General features: G+C 36.2%; 1 protein-coding gene across 6 annotated transcripts in view; it reads right to left on the minus strand.

The window, feature by feature from the left end:
• The window catches only part of LOC131691188 (venom dipeptidyl peptidase 4), a 63631-nt gene that overhangs the window by 35471 nt on the left and 3820 nt on the right, over positions 1-24340 (minus strand). For 2 of the 6 annotated variants that reach the window (XM_058977404.1, XM_058977403.1), the window contains exon 2: positions 17559-17875. In XM_058977404.1, coding sequence (XP_058833387.1) covers positions 17559-17783 — 225 coding nt within the window. In that variant the 5' untranslated portion in view covers positions 17784-17875. Of the gene's footprint in view, positions 1-9948; positions 10140-17558; positions 17932-24340 lie in introns of those variants that run through there. The other 4 variants (XM_058977402.1, XM_058977407.1, XM_058977409.1 and 1 more) reach the window with 4 other exon arrangements.

Here is a 24340-nt window from a genome sequence, read left to right on the forward strand (position 1 = left end):
TTCTGCTACTCATTTGTAACAATTACTATGCAGTACGTCGATAACGTAATTGATGTTTGATCAACCTTAGAAAATTGGATCTTCGAGATTTAACCACAATCTGTGTCAGACAATTAATTTCATCGAAATCTCGTACTGAATTGCGTTAGCACGCTGTGACAAATTTTCATAAGCATGCAATTTCATCAGAAGTGCCCAGACTTGCACATTTATTTGTCGTTGAACCTATTTTATCTTAAGCCAACCGTTCCAGTTCGATGCTTCAAGGTCTGATTTTCGTTGTTATCATTTACTAGGCAGCTAGTTCGAAACAAAACAAGCGAACCAATGATAGCTTACACTCATGCTAGCAAGGAGGAATTTAACCAGTTGAGAATAGTGAAACGACACGTACAAGCGGAACGTAGGTACCTACTTAGAATACATTTTTTAGTTCTTGTTTGGATTAAAGTGTCGCAATAGAAAGCATATACATAACCTCTCGACTATGGTGTACATAGTGGATACTTTGTGATGAAGAAATGGCTACAAAATGTAATGCAGGTAGGTACCCGATTGATGTTTGTAACCAATTATGCATCGTGTACTTAAAGGGGCTTACTGCACCGTACAAAATTGTGCTGTTTATACTATTACCATGATGAACACCTCGTGTTAATTACTATGCAAGAGGCAAGCCGTTGAAGAAGCCGATCATGGAACATGGGTTGCAAATCTTGTATTCGTGTTCCTTTATGATCGCTATCGAGCTATTTGTAATGAGTGGCTATTAAAGTTTGTATCAAAAGGTGGTAATCTAATTCGTTTATGTTCCATGGGAACTATCGTCTTGCTTGTACCGGTCGTCGAACAAATAACAATGTTGAGCTAGTATCATGGTTTCCGATGCGTTGGCGTTTCAAAGAGACCACACAGAGTCGACGGATTTAAGTAGAAAATTAAAATTCAAAATTAGCACTCCATTAGGATGCAAAACAATTTAAATTACAGTTCTTCCAATTATAAAAGAGCGCGAGTAAATAATTCGAGCATTCCCTGTACGCATTATGAAACACGCAATCAAAACAAAATAATCGAAAAGGTGGTCACTAGAAAACCGGTTTCCCATTCCATTAAATCATACGAAATGCGTCTGCAGCAATTCGGCGCAGAATTGCATACCAATAAAAACCAGCGAAAGAGAGAGAGAGAGAGAGATACCACGGAACGCTCGTGCTGATTTCGATGAACACAATTTCCGTGCAGGTTCCATGGAATTAATTATTGCCGCGCGCTTAGCCACTTCCCATACACATACCTATAGAATACCTTATTATTTAGTAATTATTTGTCAGTCATTGGAAATAACTGTCCAATATGCGCTGGACGGTCGGTGTGTCGAATTTATTGGGAAATACAATATGAGATTACTCAAACGGTTCAATGTAGGAAACAAATGTACAAATTAGACGTTCCTAATTCACAAAAAAAAATAATAATTAGGTCCCATTTTAACAAAGAAATATGGTTATGGAAATTGGAAATTTTCTTTGAATATGTCATGCAAAATAAACATGAAGAGATGAGTTTTCTATGTATTTTCTAGTACCGATGTTTGCTACTAGTCATACAAAATGCAGAAGCAACGTTGTTACACTAACAGGAACGTTCTTGCAGTGGATGGATCAAGTAGCATTATTCCGCCTTTATAGCATGCTTGCAAGCAACCAACGGCGGTACTGTATATGCGATAAAAAAGAAAGACTTGAGCTATTTTCCATGATACTCATAGATAAATCGGAAAGTTATTATCATATCGTCCCATTTCAAACACCCCTTCTAGTGGTCTTCCAGTTTTTGGGGTATTTTATAATTTTTTCGAATCATAGCAGTTTTAAGGTTAATCCTTTTACTCGGGTTGGTCTTATCTTACGATTTCCATTTATCCAGGAAAATATGTGCATTTTAACAACTTCATAAATTACGTCACGCAAAATTGCCTAAAATTGATTTCCTAAGCCAATTGTTTTTCTTCAGCTAAAACAAAAAATTGAAGAGCGTCTGTTAGGAACGGCTCGAAACAACGTCTGTCCCGGATTGGGCGGTAGAAAGACGAAACCCGAGCAAATTATCAAGGGGTTCAAACTCCACACAGCCCCTTGAAAAAACCATTAATATGGTCCGCGCAAAGTTTACAACAACAAAGCGCCATAAAATTGTCTGAATCAATAAATATACCAAAATATGATTTTTATATGGGATCGACGAGACCATGATGATAGTGTTTTCATGGTTTGAAACCATTTCAAACATCCGTGTCAAACACCATGAGTTTGAGGGTATCATGGACTTTTTGTTTACTCGGGTATCGCAGCCGTGGTGAGGCCTCATACCGACAATTCAACGGCAAAGCCCTACCCAGCAAACCAGCAATCGTATATAAAAGTTTACAATAAATTACAAATAATGACAGACTAAATCAAAATTACAAATAGTGCAAGCAAAAATTATGTTTTGTTTTAAAAAGTTCACATAAAATGCAAATCTGTGATCGAAATACAATGTTGACTTGAAGTTATTTATTAGTCCACTACAACTTAAAACAAAATTGTATATGCGGAATAATAAAAACAATTTTGAAGCATTGTATATAAATTAATTTGCAATTGGATTAAACTGCAAAATCGTTCAAAAAATAGTCACCTCCTTATAGCACTTCGCAAATTCTCTGCCAGACTAGTTCAATATTTGAGCAATAAAAAATGGCTTGAGTACAGAATGTGTCTTATGAAGGAATTATGGAAATTCCATCCTGATTTTTTTATTTTCATAATATTATTTTTAAAAAAAATACTTCTTGTTACCACATTGGGGACCTTAAGCTGCATAAACCTTCATGTGTGATTGTAAAGTTGATCACATATAAACTCAAAATGATAAGCTAGATGATTGTACAATGCTTCTTATGAGATCAAAATTCGTCGTAAATCACATAGTTCTACTATACCGATTTGTTGTACGTATATGGCCTCCACTTTTGTTCACATAGAAGAGATCTGCGCATTTTATACAATCAATTCATATCGTTCCCAGCCAACATTTTGATTCACTTTAATAAGTAGCAATTTGATTAACTGCACTCTTCAACGATATGAATTGATTGTATAAAATGCGCAGATCTCTTCTATGTGAACAGAAGTGGAGGCCATATACGTACAACAAATCGGTATAGTAGAACTATGTGATTTACGACGAATTTTGATCTCATAAGAAGCATTGTACAATCATCTAGCTTATCATTTTGAGTTTATATGTGATCAACTTTACAATCACACATGAAGGTTTATGCAGCTTAAGGTCCCCAATGTGGTAACAAGAAGTATTTTTTTAAAAATAATATTATGAAAATAAAAAAATCAGGATGGAATTTCCATAATTCCTTCATAAGACACAGTTATGCCCACACTAGTAGATATGTTTTTCATGGGTAAGGTTGGAGTTACTGGAACATCAATTATTAAAATTACCTGATACGATTTACTTCCAGTTTCGAACCTGAGATCTTCGTATTCCCAGCATAGCCGCTATGTACTCATCTATTTATACACTGTCAAGCAACGATTATATTTGATCATTTTTATCGCTTTGTGATTACGATCTAAAAATACCATAATGCAATTTAAATATGGCACTCCAATGATACCTTCTATACCTGTCAAATCACAACCTACATTCTGTACTCAAGCCATTTTTTATTGCTCAAATATTGAACTAGTCTGGCAGAGAATTTGCGAAGTGCTATAAGGAGGTGACTATTTTTTGAACGATTTTGCAGTTTAATCCAATTGCAAATTAATTTATATACAATGCTTCAAAATTGTTTTTATTATTCCGCATATACAATTTTGTTTTAAGTTGTAGTGGACTAATAAATAACTTCAAGTCAACATTGTATTTCGATCATAGATTTGCATTTTATGTGAACTTTTTACAACAAAACATAATTTTTGCTTGCACTATTTGTAAATTTGATTTAGTCTGTCATTATTTGTAATTTATTGTAAACTTTTATATACGATTGCTGGTTTGCTGGGTTGAAGAGTGCAGTTAATCAAATTGCAACTTATTAAAGTGAATCAAAATGTTGGCTGGGTAAGTACATGTGGGAAATCTATCAAGTATCATGAGAGTCCTGTAGACAGTCGTGATGTCGCACGAGTCTCAGGCAAGTTTTGCAAATTTCAGTGGATTGAAAAACTTTAGAGGGAGCATTAGAATTGTTTTCCTTTTTTATTTCGACTAACGTGTACTCACATTTTATTTTTTACATTTAAACGAGAATCAATTAACTAGAGATTACTGAGTAGAGTAAGTTATGAAAATTTAGAGCCAAAGTACTCAAGTTATAGCAAGGATGAGCTTAACTTTTGTCTTCTGTTGGTCGGGGTCTAGCTTATGCAGCATAACTACGAATCATTCAAGTCCACCAACACACGCCACCTGTCACAATGTAGCAAACCCGCTACGACTGTAAGCGCAATGCCAATAGTGAAATAAAAATCTATCCCGGCATTCGAAAGGCAAACAGAGATGAACAGCAGCAATTTTATTCATGCTAATCGTCGACAGGTTTTCAGTGGTAATCTTACGTAGCTTTTCTTTAGTAGTTTCTCATTGTAAAGAGGGACAAGTTTGTCTTTACCAGGAGGCATGTTGGTGGACTTGAGTGATTTGTAGTTATGCTGCCTAAGCTCGACGCCCATCAACAGAAGACAAAAGTTAAGTCTCTATGATATTAAGCCTGTTTCTAATGACCCTGCCACTTCTCGTTTTCCAAACTATATACTTCACATCCTTGCTCTCACTTTCCCTACCCAGTGATCTCTAGAACGACATTGCTATTATAAATCGTATGACGTTTAAAACGGCAAAAACATCAAAATTCCCGTTTTTCGAAGTTTTTGAGGGTCATAGACCACTGCAACGTATAAGAAATGAAAAATAACCTGTATTCATGCTTAACGGCAATAATCACGTCCGCGAAACCAAAAAAATCCTACAAGGAAGCGAATTGTGGCATCAGAGATACCTCCGACATTTTTGAACCCACAACCATAGTTTACATAATGTTGAAAATTACATAATGTTTAAAATATACTGGGATGTTTGATAACCGTCTATCGTCAACTGCGGTTGAAAGTCATTCAGAACCGAAGCCTCAAACAATATGCAGGCCCGTAAGCTGTACGACGAGGTGCTAGCAAAAGTTGATATATCCTGATCTGCGATGAATATGCGAACGTCGATTTCAAACAAATCCCGGGGCTCAAATTCTACACAACCGCTACGGTTCGCGGTATGGTTTTTGGCAGATTAGTTTATTTTTGCGTGAAAAGTGCGAGAGAAAAAAAAATCATTATTTGGCAAGGAATATGTTTCTGTGGTCAGAAAACTAACGTTTTGTGATGACTATGAATTCGGGAGTGCCTCAACAAACCGATATTACCCTTCAGCCTCGCAGTGTTGCAGTTATGCTTTTTATTCACTTCTGAGCATAATTACCAAACGTATTTTCGTGCCGTATTCGAAACAAGCTATAATTTTAATATTTTTATATGTACTATTTTTAACCAGGTGTTGAAATAGGGAATTTAAGGGAACGATGTGGAGAAATCCAAGCTCAAGACGAGTTGTTTCAAAACGGACTATACATTAGGGACCATACATAAATTACGTAACGCGAAATTTGCCCAAAATTGAATCCCCCTCCCCCCGTAACAAATTGTCACAAATTTTTCTATCCTCTCTCCCTATTACGTTACAAATTCTTCGAATTTTTTTTTGTTCAGTAAAACATGTTACGTAACGATATAGCTTATTACCCCTTCCCCATATGTCACACCATGTCACAACTTGTCGTACGCCCTCCCCCCTAAACGCGTTACGTAATTCATGAATGGTCCCTTATTTGTTTTGTATGTTTGCATTTCTTGCAAGTTGCTAGGCTTCTTAAATTGCATGCAGCGGAGTTTCTTCTAGTTTTTTAATATTACTACCCTCTTTTGGAGGAGCACAAGGGGAATAGAGTACCTTCAGATATCACGAATCGGATACACGCAATGCTTAGCAACCGACATCTGTGCTCATTTTTAAGATAAGTAGAGATGTTACTATGTTTTAATTGCCGCAAGGTTCTACTGTACCGATTTTGTTGGCTTGTGCGCAACTCATCTGGGTTCAATTCCCAACCCCGCACATAGGGTTAAAAACACTTCTTAAGGAATTTTTCTAACCTGAAAAGAGGCGAATGGCCGTAAGGTTCAAATCTCTATAATCAAAATAAAAGTAAGGTATTCTAGAGCGAATCAGCTATTAACTTAGAACGGGAAACTAGGACTAGGCAGACTCATATGGATATGTTCGAAAGGAAATGTGAACAATCCTTTGCCTTCTGCTAAGTAGAAGTTGGGCGTTGCACCCAAGTCTACCGCATGATCATTGATAAAACATGTTTTACCACCGACGGCCGATGAGCCTGCCTATTCCTAGTTTTCTGTTCTAAGTTTATAACTGATTCGCTCTAAAATACCTATCCGTTTTTCAATTTCATTGCTTTCGTTTCTCTTAGTCTTAAATTTGCCGAAAATAGACAAAAAAACGATACAATAAGTAGACATTAGGAAACTGACTTTCAGCGGATGTCCTCAAGGTGGTGTGCTTTCACTACTTCTATGGAACCTTGCCGCCAACGGCTTGTCGAGGTATCTTAATGAGCTTGGATTTCCGACATTTATGCCGATGATTATCATATAATGATTACCGGTATTTTCATTAGAACATTTACGTGTTGTTGAGCGATCATGTTGGACTATCAGTTAACTCAAATAAAACATCAATGGTGTTTTTCACGAAGTATTACAACCGAGGGATTACAACCGGAGCTCATCCGTTGCAGTTCTTTAACTCTGAAATAATTATCGCAAAGCAAGTGAAGTACCTTGGGGAAATTTTTGACTCAAAATTCAAATGGTCTGCTCACTTCGATTTCAGGATCAAGAAATAAACAAGTACATTCAGTGGATCTACTGTTAGCCTTGTGTGGTGGCAAAAGGGAGAAATCACGACAATCTAATCAAATTGAAACCATCTTCAGAAGGTGGTCCTGATGGTGATGACTGGTGCATTCACGACAACATCTACTGCTGCTCTAGAGGCATTCCTAAACATAATTCGACTATATGTGTCGGTGAAACAAGTTGCACTTTCTTGGGCATACCGTTACTGAGCTCTCGAATAGTAACCCAACAGACGAGACTGTGGCCCCAAATGGTAACTTGGTTTGAGTATATACTTGCTCCTAGTGACCTTACACTCATATATAGTTTTCCTTTTAAAACATTCAATGTGCGAATTTCTCCTTGCGAGGACTAGCTGTCTGACTATATGGAGCGACAACTTAAAGAATACGTAGTTTGATCCTCTGACGGTTTTGTGTTGGATAGTCTAGCCGGTGCTGGCGTCGACTGTCGTGAAATGAGATTAGACCAATCCCATTCGATTGGTTGATACTGCATTCTAAGCAGAAATTTTCGCGATTCTGTTTGGCGTACAATCAACACATCAAAAGGGAAAAGGAATTTATTTTTGCACTGACAGTCAAGCTGCCCTAAACGCACTTAGTTCGACAAATTGGAAATCGCATGTCGAACTCATTCATACTTGCGTTCAAACAAATTTTTTCCGTCGGATGTAGGTTCCAAAATGTCAATGAATTTGTTTGGATTTTTCGACCACAATTTCTAGTATTCTAGTCAGGGCACTGCCGGGATATTGCAAACTCAATTATCACATGGCTACTGTTCAGTGTGCTGAGCATTTTTCGCGTGCACTTTGTAAATCCGATTACGGAATCTCATATCATTTGATATGTAACTGCCCTGCAGTAATGCAATTGCGTATTCGGACTTTTGGTCCACTATACATAGATGAATCTATGTACAGGGAGCTAAAACTCAAAACTGTTCTTGTTACTAGCCCAGTGTGGAAAAGAGCGATAGGCTTTATCAGTAGACCTCATTATTCCTTCGGGAGTGAAGAATCCATTTTCCACCTCCCTACCTTTCATCTACCTACCACCATTTTTCATCTACCTTTTCCTTCAAATCTGAAAAGCGATGAGACGTCATGACAGGATACAAATCTCCGAATAACATGGGGAATGTTTCAATCGAGCCATTCTATTCTGATCCCAGATTTTTACAGGGGATTGTTGCAAGAGATTCTTCCTGCTTTGGTTTTGGATGTATACGAAACCGGTGCAATGGTTTTTACTAGTAATTTTGAACAACAGACAGTATTTTTCACAAATAAACTATCCTAATGAGACAGTTAGTAGTTAATAAATGTATTTACTAAACGAAGAATGTAATTCGTGATTATTAGTGTAAAGATTCATTTAATATTAACGATAAAAAGCATCTAATATTTTGAAATTTTCAATATTCAAGCCATTTTTATTATTATACATGTTTCGAAGAACGAAGCAGAGAGACTAATTTATACGGATTCTATCGAATGTAAACCAAGTAATTAACAAATTAGTAATAAACTCTTCCTAATAGGGCCAAAAAGCCTTACTGCCTCTCGTGAGATTCAAATCTACGTACGCTAAACGACGTCATGTATTCAAAAATTTAAAAGAAGAGAATTCATTAAAATGATTCCGCTTAATATTTATTCGTGTTCAGAGAGACAAAATTCATAATTAAAACATATTTAGATACAACCAAACCAAACCATGACCTAGCATAAATTCTTCATTCATTGCAAGAAATCTTGTTCTCAAACAGCATATTTAAAGAAATGTGTTATACTATTTAGTAGCCGTTTAGTTGAATCGCTCACTCGATAAATCGCAACCGATTATCTAAATAATGCAACCTTATCCCGCATACGGTACACCTAAACCAGACTACACCGGCTGGCTGGTTAAAGAGCTGCACCGTAGAGCAGAAGAGCAGTTGAAGAGCTATGATTTTACCCGCCTATGATTCAGTCTTAAATTAGGCTCGACTCTTGTGCCGCTCTGATATGCTGTGGAGTAGGTATAGTTGTGTGACTGCTCTTTGTGAACGATTATGAGATTCCAGTCTACACTCCCCTAAGGGAACCGGTTTAGATGGGAATCTATTGAAGAGGTTCTGATGGCATGATGGGTAAATCATTTCTTTGACCCGTTTAACCAAAGAACGTCCCTTCAGTGCAGTGCAAACAGCTAGAATCATAGCACGTCCTACCAATCAGCAGTTTGTAGAGCTGTCTGATTGAAAGCTATCAATTTCTGTGAAAAAATTAGCTTCCATCCGCATGCTATAGCCACATCACATAAATAACTGACAAGATTTCACTGAACACCAGTACAATCTCATCTTTACACCATACCAGATAAAACTGATTGGCACTAATTCCATTGGTCTATTATCATCCACACAGTTTTATAGCGACCAACTCGTGAAGCATCACACTCAATCACAATTGACAAATGACCAATCCATCGTCGCCACACACGCAAGTTATTTCAGTAGTCCATCATCATCAGCGTTATGCAAATCTCTTCTCGGCGCGCTATACGGCATACACAAACAGCACGATCACCGGTGGTCACCACACCTGGGAAGAACTTTGCGCGTTCCGCTTATAGAGGCACATTCATACATTCCACACCGTAAAGTGCTTAGGAATCACAATCACGTCATTCTGTCGCCCTGCATGGCATTCCAGCTACACGATCTAGCGGGTAACCGATTCTCACTTCTAGCCCGTAACTGAATACGATTGCACATCGAACTCGTAGGTTCACAACAGTCCTAGTCCAGGTGATGACATTCGGTTCGTAGTGTACATGAGTAGCAGGGAGGTTGGAGTCGAATATCAGCCAAATATCCATTTCAATTGTGCAGATCATGTTACATAAAATTTCACCAATCCAAGTTGAAACCGTACCACACTTTGTGGTGTCACCGAAGGAAGGAAGATGTATAGAAAAGCACTTTGGTGGGTATCCGCGGTTCGAGCCACCGAATCACGAGCCGATAGTCAAGAGAAAAACGGAATCAAAACACAACCGCTCGCGACCGAAAGCAGACGCAGACTAGCAGTGAAGCTGAAACCGAAACCAAACCTAGCCGCTCTGCTGTATCCAGTCAACGCTGGACCGAATCGCATTTCATATGGAGCCACGCTTGAGGCTGTTGCCCAGGGTAGGGTAGAGTGTAGCACCCTGTGTAGTGTGCGGGTGGCGCAACTGACGGCTGGAAAATATAAACTTGAAGTGTGAACGTAAGAGTTTAAGCGATAAGAGACTGCTAGTAGATAATTTTTAATCTAAATTGCTAATACAGGATTACACGATTGGTACTATTGAAAGATTGATTAGACTATTGTACCAATCCTGTTGAGTTTTCATTATGTCAAAGTTTTGTAAAATTATCTGTGCGTTATCAATAATAGGGAAGTGTTGTGGGCCTGCTTTTATTTTTTGTCCTATAATTTGTAGGCTAAGTTCTTTATACCATCCGAAAGATGGGAGAAATGCCTAACTTTCCCTCAAAGAATATATATTGATTTAATGTGAAACGAAAAAGTTGCTGAGAAGGTGTTTTTTAGTTAAACAAAATTTTATTCTCGTTTGGGGGCCACATAGGCGAATGCACTAAAAATGCAAAAGTATGAAGTTAGAGTTAGAACAAGAATTAGAAGCTAGAATCGCAGTGGACACATGTGAAATTGTTATTCCACATATTCGTTTATTACTAGTGCATTAATCGCTGACATGTGTTACAGGCGGTGGGTTTTAGTTAATTTACGCGTCATTTCATCCATACATATAATACAAAAGATATCTATATCGGAAGCTGGTTTTGTTTTGTTTTTGTTTATAATAATTTAAACTTTAGGATCATTCGAATCTGTATCAGGTTAGAAATATCTTTAACCTTATGTGCGAGATTGTGAATCGAACCCAGATGAGCTGCGCACAAAGTTAAACAAAGCGGACCTCTCTCTGATGATTCTTGGTTTCATCCTTATTCTGTGATGCTGTTGGCGTTTTTTTCTCTTACTTCCTTTCTCACTTTCAAATCAACAATGTTCTTGATAAAAGTTCACATACCACTTTTTGAACCTTGAGCCATTAGAAAAACGTCTCAATGCAAAATGAGAGTGAATCTGATATTGTCAGCGATACTCCAAAATGGTCAAAATTCAAAAATTTTCACCCCTGAAGAAACCATGCAAATTTATCAGAACGTCATGACTTGTCAAGTGTTATCTAGATAGGGCTTGGACGAGTTTCGAGCTGAGCTGAGATTTCGGCTTTTAATTTTTTTATGTCTAAAACGTACGCAATTTATTTTTTGACAAATGTTGCCATTCTAGGACAAAGGAAAATTTTTAAGCCGAGGCATAAAAAAATCAACAAAAAAAATGACTTTGAAACTACCAGGTCTCGAAGTTTCATGCACTTCTGCACGAGAAATGTTTTTCTCAAAATCGTGAATAAATCTGGAAATCTGGAACAATCACGTTTTTAGTTAACGAAAACAAGACCATGAACAAAAATTGTGTGTTTGATAAATATGTTCAATTTCCCTTCAGTAACGCCAGTATAACGCTTTTATTAGAGGAAATATTTATTGTTTTGTGAACTTCAGTCATGATTTCCGCCATGTTTTTACCAAATCGATTTTCTGCACGTGAATAAGTCCACAACTTTAAGAACATTATTCACAAAACCATAGATTGACTCGTGATGTTTTTCATAGATTTAAGAACATTAGTTCACAAAATCACACTATTTCACGAAACTCACAATTTTATTCTTGAATTCTCGTGAACTAATTCATGATTCCTGATATATTAGTCAAGATCCAGTACCCGTGATCGTGAAATTGTTCACAAAAGCATAAAATGTTATTCATATATTCGTGAACTGGTTCATGGTTCCTAGTATAATAGTCACGTCTGATCATGTGTGCCTATAAAATAAATTACAAAAGTATAATATATTATTAATGTCTTCGTGAACTAGTATACCTAGTACAATAGTCACATCTGACCATTCGTGTTCGTGAAATAGTTCATAAAATCATGAAATATTATTTATGGATTCGTGAAATAGTTCATGGTTCCTAGCACATGATTTACGATCTATTTTGTGTGCTTGTGATATTTTGAAGATATCTCTAGTCATTTTCAATTTCATGTGACATGGTAATTTTGGTAAACATTTTCACGTGAACTATTTCACAAAATTTGGAGTGAAATCATTTTTGTTTCACGCACTTTTTCATGAAAAGTCCAGCTGCTAGTGACCAATAATAGGTACGATAATTAGATATATAAAAACATTAGGAGCTCGAACATCGTTATTCATTTGATTCATTTATTATGTCTGGACAGACTTCGCTAAGCACCACAAATCGTGTTCATGATATAGTTCACAGAACAAGATACTGCGAATCAGTCATACTTTTATGATCTAGTTCGTATTGTCACGTTACTCCGAGAAAAAACCGATAGTAACCAAGAAATAATAGATGGTGATAAGGCGAAGTTACGAATACCATGATAAAACTGCTGATATCATGAACATAAGTCACATTATTCCATGTGTCAAAGCTCGAATAAAATATCACGATAACGTGAACAGAAATTCAAAAACTCGTGCTAAGATCCTGAAACCATGAACATGAACTCGTGAACAAATATCATGACAACGTGAATAGAAATTATGAAAGTCATGACAAAGTTCCTGAAAGCATGGACATAAATCACATCGTAATTAAAATATTAAAAATCGTGCCCATGATCCAGAAATAGTTGGTATGAATCATGACTCATGACTAAAATATCATGATAACGTGAATAAAAATCACGAAAATCGCGAATATGATCTTGAAATCATGAACATAAATCGCGCTATCTGACAGTAAAATCCGATAGCAAACTCATGAATAAAATAGCATGGTAACGTGATGAGAAATCCCAAAAATCGCGAATAAGCTCCTGAAATCATAAACATCGTTTGACGGTCGGCTGTGTATTCCCAAAAATATGAACAAGAATTATAACAAAAACGAAACATGTCCAGGAAACAACAGTAACCTAGCCAAACATTCGAATGTAACGCAATGAATATATTCGGAGCGAACTAGCTTTTTGGAAACACAAATAGTGAATACAAGGATTTATTATTCATAATTTCAGTAACATGGTCACGGCTTTCGTAAATCGTTCAGTTCACGTAATCGAAAAAAGAAATTCTACATCATCTGAAAAATGTATATCAGAAAGATAAAGAATATTTTAAGCCCCGTCAATTTGAGTGCTACTACTGAACACTTCGAAAATAATAGGGGAAAGTGGTCGGTTGCCAGCACTGGTCGGTTGTTGGCACCCCTATGTAGCTTCTGACAGAAACCAGACATGGACATCGTGATAAATTTTATTTGTGTGTTATATTAGCACGATCTTTTTGTGCCGATTGCTGAAGCAAACAGACTCGAATGTTCTATTCTACAACCAATATATTTTTTGAGCAAGTGAAACTCTACTTAAAAGTTTTTTTGATGATTTGCTTAGTGTTATACAAAAGAAGTAAATCGATCGAAAAAGTATGCGCATTGAACATTTATGATGTGAATTTGTTCTACTTTGTGATTCAATATTGAATGGCACCGAAATGTTCGCGGCAAATTTTTTTGATCGGTTTTCAAAAATGTTACTAAAATAGATTGTCGGTACGTTCAATTGACAGAATAAATTTAATTCTTTCATAAGTAATTAGCTAAGGCCTGTGCCGGCAACCGAACACATTCCACTACAAAATAAAACTCAAAAACGCTTCCATGATTTTTTTTAAAAAGGTGCCATTGTTAAATTATAGAGAGTTTTAAGAAGAATGTTTTGTTAACAGTGTTATAGTAGTTGAATTTACCCAATACTTTGACGGGCGACTGTTGGAAATTCAAATTTTCATTATTTTGCCAAAAGATTAACTGCTCTCGGTAGCTGGTTGCCCAGATCTACAAATAGAAATTTATGTGTTCAGCAAAGTTGCTTTCAGGACACGTAGGAGGAAACAATTTGCTTAAGGCACCGTTAGTGCATCTGTCGATTATAATTGACATTGGTGTCAAGTCATTAAAAAAAATTCTGGAGATTTTTTAAACTTAGAATCCACAATTTTGTCCGACGTAAAAACACAATTTTCATGAGCCTTAACAGCCAAGTAGTCCAAAAACATGACTTTTTTGGCAGCAAACTACGGAAAATACTTCACCGGTCGGTATTTTTAACCCTCCGGAAGTCGCGCAAATGGCTCACTGAACGAGCAGGCGCAGCTGCTCTAAGACGATTTCGCTAGATTTTCAGAGCAGCGTGCACTCAGTGCACTAGCGCGACTTCCAGAAGGTTAAGTAAAATTCCACAACCTAAGAACGGCGTTCAAGTGTGCATTTTTGTAATGAAATGTAAATTAATTGAAAACTGAAATAACAAAAAGATATTTCAATCAATTGTCAACTCAATCGTCAAATTATACTAGTTGAAGAGACGCTAAAAACGTTCTATAAAAATATTCAGTTTCTTTCAAAATCATAATAAATAATTCTTAACAACGGGACATAATGCATCGCAATAGCGAGGCAGAATGCAGCTTCGACATGCTAAATATTTTAAGATTCTTTAACATCTGAGATCCAACAGATTTTGGTAAACCTATCTGAGCACAAGGAAATTTTTACTTGGATGAGAGTTTACTCTGTCCATGTTTAAAATATGTGTTTCGTTACGTGTTCTTGAAATTTCGAAAATTCGTTTTTGTCCGTATTCAACGTTGCCGTTTTTTGGGATCTTAGTATTTAGATGATGTTAATTTTCGTAGTCGAATAGAATGTAAAATTCTATTTAAAAAACCGAAATGATTTAAATACTAAATGACAAATAGAAACTTGGTTATGCTATGTATCTGATAACTACAGCACTGTAAATATGAATTAAAGTAATTGATGAAGCAAGTTGAAGATTAGTATTCAGTATTATTACCATCGTTTCTTATTAATTCTCAAATTCATAATGGAAATTTATTATACAATGCTTGTTTTATGACCCAACACAGTTATAATAGTAGGCAAGAACTCCAAGATACATCTATTGATCGGTGAAATATTCGGGGAGATAAAAAGAGATTATAACTACTAGAGGGAGCAAAGCGCTACTGTCTCCATGTATTAACGGACTGAAACAAGGGGTCTCGCTCTAGCATATTGTATCCCACTACTTTGACATGTGTGTACCCGGGGAAATATGTGTCAAACTAATGGGCCTATCATATGTAAGAGCGAGATGATAAATTTTCGGCGTCTTAGGGCAACGATCGTAACTCCGTCAATGTTTACTATTTTCACATAATGATTATTTGCTCACACATATAATCATATTCTATTATGATATTCTTTAGATGACATGTATGAGATTTCAGCCATACATTTAAAGAAAAAAAAACAGGAAAGCACGCTTTTTATCGAAATTTAGAGTAAACAAGTAAATAACGAAAAATGCACTTACACGGTTTCTTTAACAACCGTTCCAATGTTGCCTCGTGACGTAAACATTTCTATCTTCTGTTTAAAGAGCTAACAAAAGCGACAACACGACGAGCGAGAGAGAGAGAGAGAGAGAAAGAGAGAGAGCAAAGCGTGTTCGTTGGTTACATACGTGTTATATACGCGAAGTACAGCTAGGGTGATTTGTCTATTGTTACGCTACTAAGCTGGGCACCACAGTACCCGAGCAAAGTTGAATATCATAATTACAACAGTTTGAAATCATATTTTGATGTCAACATTAAATTGGATTTGTGGGTTTATACTTTGCTTACATACTTTGAGTTCCTTACAGAATTTTGTTTTGGTTTCTATTTTGTTACATTGTTGTATCTATTGGAAAATTTATCTAATTATTATCAACAAGAAATTTCAACATTTTCTTGAATTTTTAATTTTCTCTCAATCTGAGAGCAGACTTAGTTTTCTGCTTGATGTCATAGGACATTTTTTGCGCTCGCTTTTGAATTTAAATCTGTTCAAGTATTCTGTTAATTACAACATATAAACGATGTTTAATAATACACCAGGTGTGAAAACTGTTAATTAGGCTCCCCGTAATTTCAAATCCGACCTTCGAATTCTCACCCTACATTTGAATCAATACGAGAAACAAAGATAGCAAGCGCTTTTCCAGAAAACGGCTACAAATCAGTAGGGTGACAATACAACTATGGTAGAAGTAGGGGCAATATCTTAAGCAAGCATCGGTTTATTGTATTTGTTGTGGTAAAACAGCGAGAAGATCGCGGCATATATGTACAGAGAGCAAAAGTAGAAGAATATAGGAATTTAAATAAAAACAACTTGTTGATCGCCGCTCTCGCTGCTTTGAAATCTTTCGAAACGTGCCTCATACAAGATGCAACCAGGTTTTCCGGTAGCAGTTTGGAAAACAATCTTTAATCAGTAGAGCTTGGATTTCGTAAAGAGGCAAATTTAAGGAGGAAAAAACAATGTTTACATGTATGTCCGACTACGAATGGGTGATATCGATGTGATTCTTTCAAAATCGATCTTTTGCCTCGAAAAATCTGTTTTTTATCCGATCTTTCCAGTCCGATGTTTGACAACGTCAATTTTATTGAACAAAAGGATTCATCTGGTATGTTTCCGAAAAGCGAAAAACTTTCATATCGGTTTTCAAACCAGTCTTGCACCGCAAAAAAACTATGATTTTGAAAAATAAAATTTATTTTAATTTAATTTAATGCTTTGACCAACATTCTGATAGGTTTTGGTCGAATCGGTCACAACCCAGGGTTTTTCGAGTACCTGGTTCCTCCTGCACAGAGGACACTTTTCGATCCGTTTTAAACCATGTCTTTCGACTTGTCTTTATCCGATTTTTATATTGGATGCTCACTACTACCAGCATTCTCTAGGGTTCTTATGGGATTCTTACTTCGACAAATCCCAGTGAAAGTTTTCCAATTTCAAAATTCTACATGTACTTATAAGATCCACATTGTATAGCCCACTGCACACTATTTATCAATCACCGCACGAGTCAAAACAATTGCACTGCACTAAGCTGCTGCACAATCAAATGGTAACACGGACTAATTAAACCATTTGCGTACATAGGTATAAGCACCTGTCGACTGCCATTTTTGCACCTCTATCTCTGGCTTGCAAAACCAAACAATAGGTAGTTAACTTCGACTCGAGGTGTTCAGTTCACAGTCCACATACACCGTATCGCGATAGACAAGAAGTGCATTCTGCATTTGAAAGAACACAACCCCTGCCGACATCGAGCACACGTCGCTACTCTATTTCTGAGCCAAGGTCAGCAGCATACTTTTTCGCACGCTTCAGCATGCCGTCTATTATCGGAGCATGAATTCCCACCCCACTGAACAGCCAAAGTCAAAAGCACATCAACAATAGAAAATTAACCTGCACACCTACCTCGTACATTTCGATCTTCATCTTGCTCGGTCTCGGCTGACTACCCTCGACTTCTGAATCGAACGGCCGTAGTGCCACCTGTTCCACCTGCTTGGCGGGTCCGGCTACACTCCACTCTTCGATATCACTGAGCGTAGCACTATCGTCACCACTATCGTTCTCCTGCAGATCGTCTTGCTGGGAAAGTAGATGATACTCGACGGACACGGACACTCCGTTGTTCATTTTACACTTTTCATTGGCAACCGGAACCAACCGGGAGTTTTCGGTGGCTCATATTTCAGCTCAAAAGCCGTCCGTTGTAACCGCAAGTTAATCTAAATAGTTTGATTGGATTGAACAGTGTTTGCATTGCGAGGTACGAGTTCGTTGCCTACCAAAGGAGAAAAGCGAAACAGAGGTACGGTTCACTATGCGAGATGCTGCTCACGAGGAAAAAAGATTAAACAAGTCCGATATAATATGACAGACGATGAGTTATTCCCATTTGGGACCACAAATTACCACATAACCACATAACGGATGCATAATTTTTCTTAACTTAACTATGGACCATGTGTATCCATCTACTAACCTAATTCGGAACTAGAACCGTATTCAATTCAACTAATTCATCTTGCATGAGTATACTGTTTTCAGATAAGCGTGGACCAACGACAAATCAATGCATACACGTGTTTCGCCTGGTCAACCAGGAATAGCACTCCGACATGTATGGGAACTAATTGGAGAATTAATGCAATTAGGATGTGCGTACATATAGGTCATAGTCAGGATAGTCCGATAAGGATTGTATATAAAAGTAGAATTTTCACGAGCATGATAAACTGACATAGTGTGTGATTGAGTTGTTTTTAAAATTTTTGACTCTCGTTCAAAGATTATTTTAATATTTTATAGTCAATGAAATCAATTTTTTTCAAACCTCTGACACCAGAATTTATACTTAAAAAAAATTGTATACTGATGTCACGATTTTCAGCTCTTAGAGCTTTGTTAATTATCTATGCAATCTCGCTGTTTCATCACCAAACAATTGAGTCATTAAGCCATATGCTGTTATTAGTGTTTTCCGATGCAGCTGACAAAGATACATCGTCGATGTTTACCTTGTTGTACGTAAAATAAATAAATAAAAAAATATTGTAAGAAATTGAATTCGCACGACCACACCTTTCAGTCAACCATATTAACTCCTATACTTTTGCTAACTCATGTGGCGAAATTCATTGTCCAGAAAGGCAGATAGTGTCAAACAAAGACGTGTTTGGATTTTCGCAAAAATTCAACTAAAAATCGTTCTGAATTTTTAAAAGTTATATTGCTACATTTAGAAAATTGAGCTCTGTTGGATTATGTGATGGCGCACGATGAAAAGTGAGAAAAAGCCAAGCTTCACCTCGAATCTGCCGATTCGAACACCTGGGGACAATTTTTACCTCAAAAATACCGATTAAAAATATTATGGGCGAATCGAATCAAAACTTATTGCAACATCTTCATATCCTCTTGTTTTTTTCGGCCTCATCGAAGAAAAATGACAACCGCAGTCACACATAGACAAAAATGTGGCCTCCTGTATCCGTCTTGACCTAACAGAATGCTGGGACGGTTTCCCCCTTCTATGAAAAGTTAGTGTTGGCGCCTTCTATGCGGCCACAGTTGGAACTAAAATTTTCTAACCAAAACATATCCGGTATTATGTACTACAATTCTTCTGAACGTATTATTGAACTAAATCTAACCATTATTTCACAAAAATGTGTAGTTCGTGGGAATAGAGTACTGACCCGAGCAAAGTCCAACATCAAAATTACAGCAAATAGACAACATATTTTGATATCAAGCATCAAATTAAAATCATATTTTGATATAAGTTTAAACTTTTTCAAATATGTTATCATATTTTGATCTCATTTTGATGTGCTTACATTTTTAGAAAAAAATGTTCGTTTCTATTTCTTTGACAAACATCAAATTGATTACTTATTTTGTTATCAATTAAATATTTCACCATCTCAATGAGTTTTCAATTTGCTTTCACTGATAGCATGAAGAGTTTTCTGTTTGATGTCATAGTGCAATTTTTCTGCTTTCGATTTTGATCTTTTAACCGTTAAAACGACCAAAATGATAACAACCTGAGCAATAGGGCATTGCAAAAAAAACTTTTTTTTGAATTCTCAAAGGCCCCCCCTCTCATATTGTGACAAATGTCAAAGTAAGCTCAGATGACAAATTTCACATCATTTGGACAATTTTAGACCCCCGCCCACTTCGCTTGAAATTTTTTGAAATTGGTACTATGGGAAAATATGGAGGAAAAATACATTAAATGCTATAACTTTTGAAGTAGCAATCAGAAAATTAAAATTTATACCTCTTTTAAAAGGAAATAATCTTAGTATTTGAATAAAGATATTTTTGTTTCTAGAAAAATATGGGAAAGTGGGGTACTGGATCATTTTGGCCCCAAAATCCCCTATTTTTAATGATTTTTCTGCTCCGTGATGAAAATCATACATATTTTGTAGTTTTTCTAATGTAAAAAAATCTCAGAAATCGAATGGAACCCTTTTGATCTTAGTCCGAATACGAGAAGTTGGGGTTAAATGGCCTTTTGACATTAATATTAACCTTCATCATTTTCTCGTGAATATATCTCTATTATTCTTCATTCAATTTTCATAAACTATACCTTGTTGAACGTGGAAAATCCTTAGAATTATAACAAAAATAGATTCGTTACCGGTAAAATTCAGGAACATCAAATTATCTGACATATAGTGTCGATTTCACATTTTTATCATAAAATCGCACATATTAACTCCATTTAACAACAAAATTCTTATTTAATTTACTACTTTTAGTGTAAAATATGCTTAGGAATCACATGAAAAAAGTTTCATTCCTGGAAAAATAGGGGAAGTTGAGGTATTAGGACAAATAATGAAAAAATGAGATTTGTAGAGTAAATATCAAAAAGTTTGATGTTTTTGAATTTTACCTTTAACGTTTTTATTTTTGTTTTATTCCTCAGAATTTTACACGTTCAATAAGTTACATTTTATGAAAATTGATTGAAGAATAATAGAGATATATGCATGAGAAAATGATAAAATTTAATATGACTGACAAAAAGCCCCATAACCCCAACTTCTCGTATTCGAACTAAGGTCAAAAGGGTTCCGTTCGATTTCTGAGATTTTTTCACATTAGAAAAACTACAAAATATGTATGTTTTGCACCACGGACCAGAAAAATCATTAAAAATAGGGGATTTTGGGGTCAAAATGACCCAGTACCCCACTTTCCCGTATTTTTCAAGAAACAAGTATATCTTCATTCAAATACTTAGATTATTTCCTTTCAAAAGAGGTATAAATTGTAATTTTCTGATTGCTACTTCAAAAGTTAGAGTATTTAATGTATTTTTCCTCCATATTTTCCCATAGTACCAATTTCAAAAAATTTCAAGCGAAGTGGGCGGGGGTCTAAAATTGTCCAAATGATGTGAAATTTGGCATCTGAGCTTACTTTGACATTTGTCACAATATGAGAGGGGGGGCCTTTGAGAATTCAAAAAAAAGTTTTTTTTGCAATGCTCTACTGAGCAATCATTCCCTACTACATCACAACATCAAGTTTAGTTCTCAATTTGTTATCAGACTCTGCTCGGGGATGCACTGCTAGGCCCCATGCAAAACTGACTCAGACATCACTTCGTTAAAAATTCAATAACTTCTTTTAACAAAGCCGGATTGACTAGCAGTCTTCGACAAAGTTGTAGACAATTAAATTATCTTTCTTATTTTCATTAAAATGATAATACGATGCATACAGTGCCACCTAGCAGCCAAAATGCAAGCTAGTTGGTTTTCTTCATGAAAATTGTCGAAAAATCCCATCCAAATTTTAGACACGTCCGGTCCGGTAGCTAGACTTGTCCGATTTGCTTCAGATTTGGAACAAGTACTCCTGGTAGGACTAGAAATCGACTCAGGAGTGGTCCGATTGAGTTTTAAAAATTCATTATTTTTCTGGGCACTCTAATGTTTACGTATGAAAGAATCGGCTTGATCGGACGCATTCTCACCACACGAACACCATTTGATACATCCGGAAACCAACAAAGTATCAGCTGTGACGGAATTCACTTCTTCGTATATTGACATGTATTTTTTAATCACGATCTCAGAGCTACGCGGGAATAAGTCAGGTAAGCGAACTTCTATAGAGTCATTGTCAATACATACGAGGATTCTTGCTTTAACGTTGTAGCATTCAGCGGTGTGCTGCATATTATTTGCATTGCATTTTCCAAATTTAATAACAGGGACGAAACAAAACTGTTCGAAATTGACTCCATAAAGATCAAGTGTTATTTTTTTGTAAGGGCTACCTGATATGTTCAATTACTCGCTACTCTCAAACCGCGCTAGAAAAAGAGAACCTAAAATACGCTATTTAGTTTTCTAAATTTCGAATAGGACATATTTCGTCAGGATGGCGAATCCTGATGTAGTAGCACATTTCAATCGGTCGATAGAAATTGTGGTCGGAGATTGGCTTTGGAAAGATGACAACTTTCACTTATTTTCAGTGACGCGGGCGAATTATCTTCTCGGTTGTCTCCAGAATCAAATCAGCGAAGGATTCAAACTCTTTCGACTAAGCAAGAGCAGTTAAAATTTGGGTTCCGGTTTTCCCTCTGTCAATATTCCGTTTTAGGTCATAAGAAACATTGATTGAATTCGTGAGGCATACAATGATTTTCAACTGATCGCTCCCGTTTGGTCCTAAAAAATACTTTCACGAAGAATCTGTTCAAAGTGAAGTCTAACGGAAAGATAAATCTGATGCACTTTGGCGTGTGGGTTGCAATCCATGTCATAATCTCCAGTTCAAGTCATCATCAACGTTTCCTTTTTGTACAAAAATGGCTCCATACAACATACGCATCCACATATTTACAGTTGTATGCGAAAAGGAGAAATATTCCTGCAGTGCTTGAACAGAACACAATAGGTGTTAATAAATCTCAATGCGCATAGAATTTCAGTTAAAATTATGATTTTAATTCACATTAAAATGCTTACGCAACCAATTTTAGCTCTATTACATAAAATTGTTAACAATGATGCAGGGAATGTTGATACAGTAGCTAATTTCAAATTTATAAAAATAAACACACACATTTCAAAATTGCGGCCTTTAAATTCTTACTGGAAATTTACATAAATATCGCATGGGGCCTTACTTTTTATGCTCCTTACGTACACATTTACAGCTGCATCATGCAAAAATCACAGGTTTTCGCGGTTTTTGAGAATAGTCCACGAGAGATGTTAGCAAAACTATTATGCCCTTGAAGCAGTTTGACGGAAACAAAACAAAATTATAACCCTTGTTAATCCAACTAATATAAATTAATAAAAATCAGTGACACATCGGTTTAGAAAAATCTCTTTAAGAAAGATCTTTACTGCACTGACAATCGTGCGCCATCCAATATGGTCGGAGTGTTTGGGCGCTTAACTACTTCGAAATGCCCGAATGAACGTTTACTAATATCACAGAGAACAGACATCCATGATCGAACAAAAATATTAAAAAAAAAACGTGTGTAAACATTTGAATTAATATTCGATAAACACTAACACCGCCACACCAACCTATCCCAACTATCCGTCAAATCCATTCCGGAACCGGTTCGAAATCCTGCATGGATTCAGTATGGAATCTTGCTCAAAGAAAACAACCGATTCCGACTATATCGGTTGATGCATTTGAGCTAGAATTCATGCTGTCAATTCTGTCGAACTCAGCCACAAAAAAACATGACGACAGTAGCGCACCTGGTTTGGATATCCCAACTACCTTCGAAACCGTTAGAGATTTTACACAAGTTGAATGCTGAAGATGGACGTCTATTCTCAATGAATATGAAGAAAATGACGAGCAAAATATTTATATCAGTTAGACTTGGATGACGATCAATTAACGTCCCCTGATTAGCAAGTTGGTCCACAGTCGGTCTACAATTAACAAGTTTGTTTTGGGGACATGTTGAAGTTTACATTTAGAAATTTTATTTCGAGGGCATGTTGAAGTCATTGACATATATTATCTAAACATCAGTGATGCGAAAATTTTATCTTCAAATGAAAACTTCCAGTTGAGTCTACCGCAACCAATTCAAATTCAAAGCCTCCTTCGATCATTCAAATTCAAGCTGGCGGAACTTTCATACAAATTCGAACGCCTTTGATTCAAATTGATACTTCTTTACTCAGTAATCAAATCCTTCATGGAAACAAAATGCTCCCAAAATCGTAAATAAAGTACCTTGAATTCTGAAACTATCAAGTTTTTACGTTTTGAAAACATTACCGTGAACAAAAATCATGTATTTTATAATTATGTTCTATTTCCATTCAGTAACGCCCACATAATGCTTTTATTAGTGGAGATATTTGTTTTTGTTTGTGTCATTACCAAGTCTTTGTTTGTGTCATTACCAAGTGTGCCAAGTCATTACCTAATCGATTTTCTGACTCATGATTTAATTCATAGATTTAGGAACAATATTCAGAGTACAAGAATACGTGAACTGATTCGTGATTTATTACATCTTGACATGATCTGGTTTTCGCGGTTGTGAATTACTTCACAAAATCAAAACATATTTTCTCGTGGACTATTCCACAAAACTCTTAATATTATTCATGAATCCTTTCAATCATTGTGAACCGATTCATTAATTAGTCACGACTCCCGTT

Source organism: Topomyia yanbarensis, chromosome 3 (genome assembly GCF_030247195.1).
Source record: "Topomyia yanbarensis strain Yona2022 chromosome 3, ASM3024719v1, whole genome shotgun sequence".
Taxonomy (NCBI): Eukaryota; Metazoa; Arthropoda; class Insecta; order Diptera; family Culicidae; genus Topomyia; species Topomyia yanbarensis.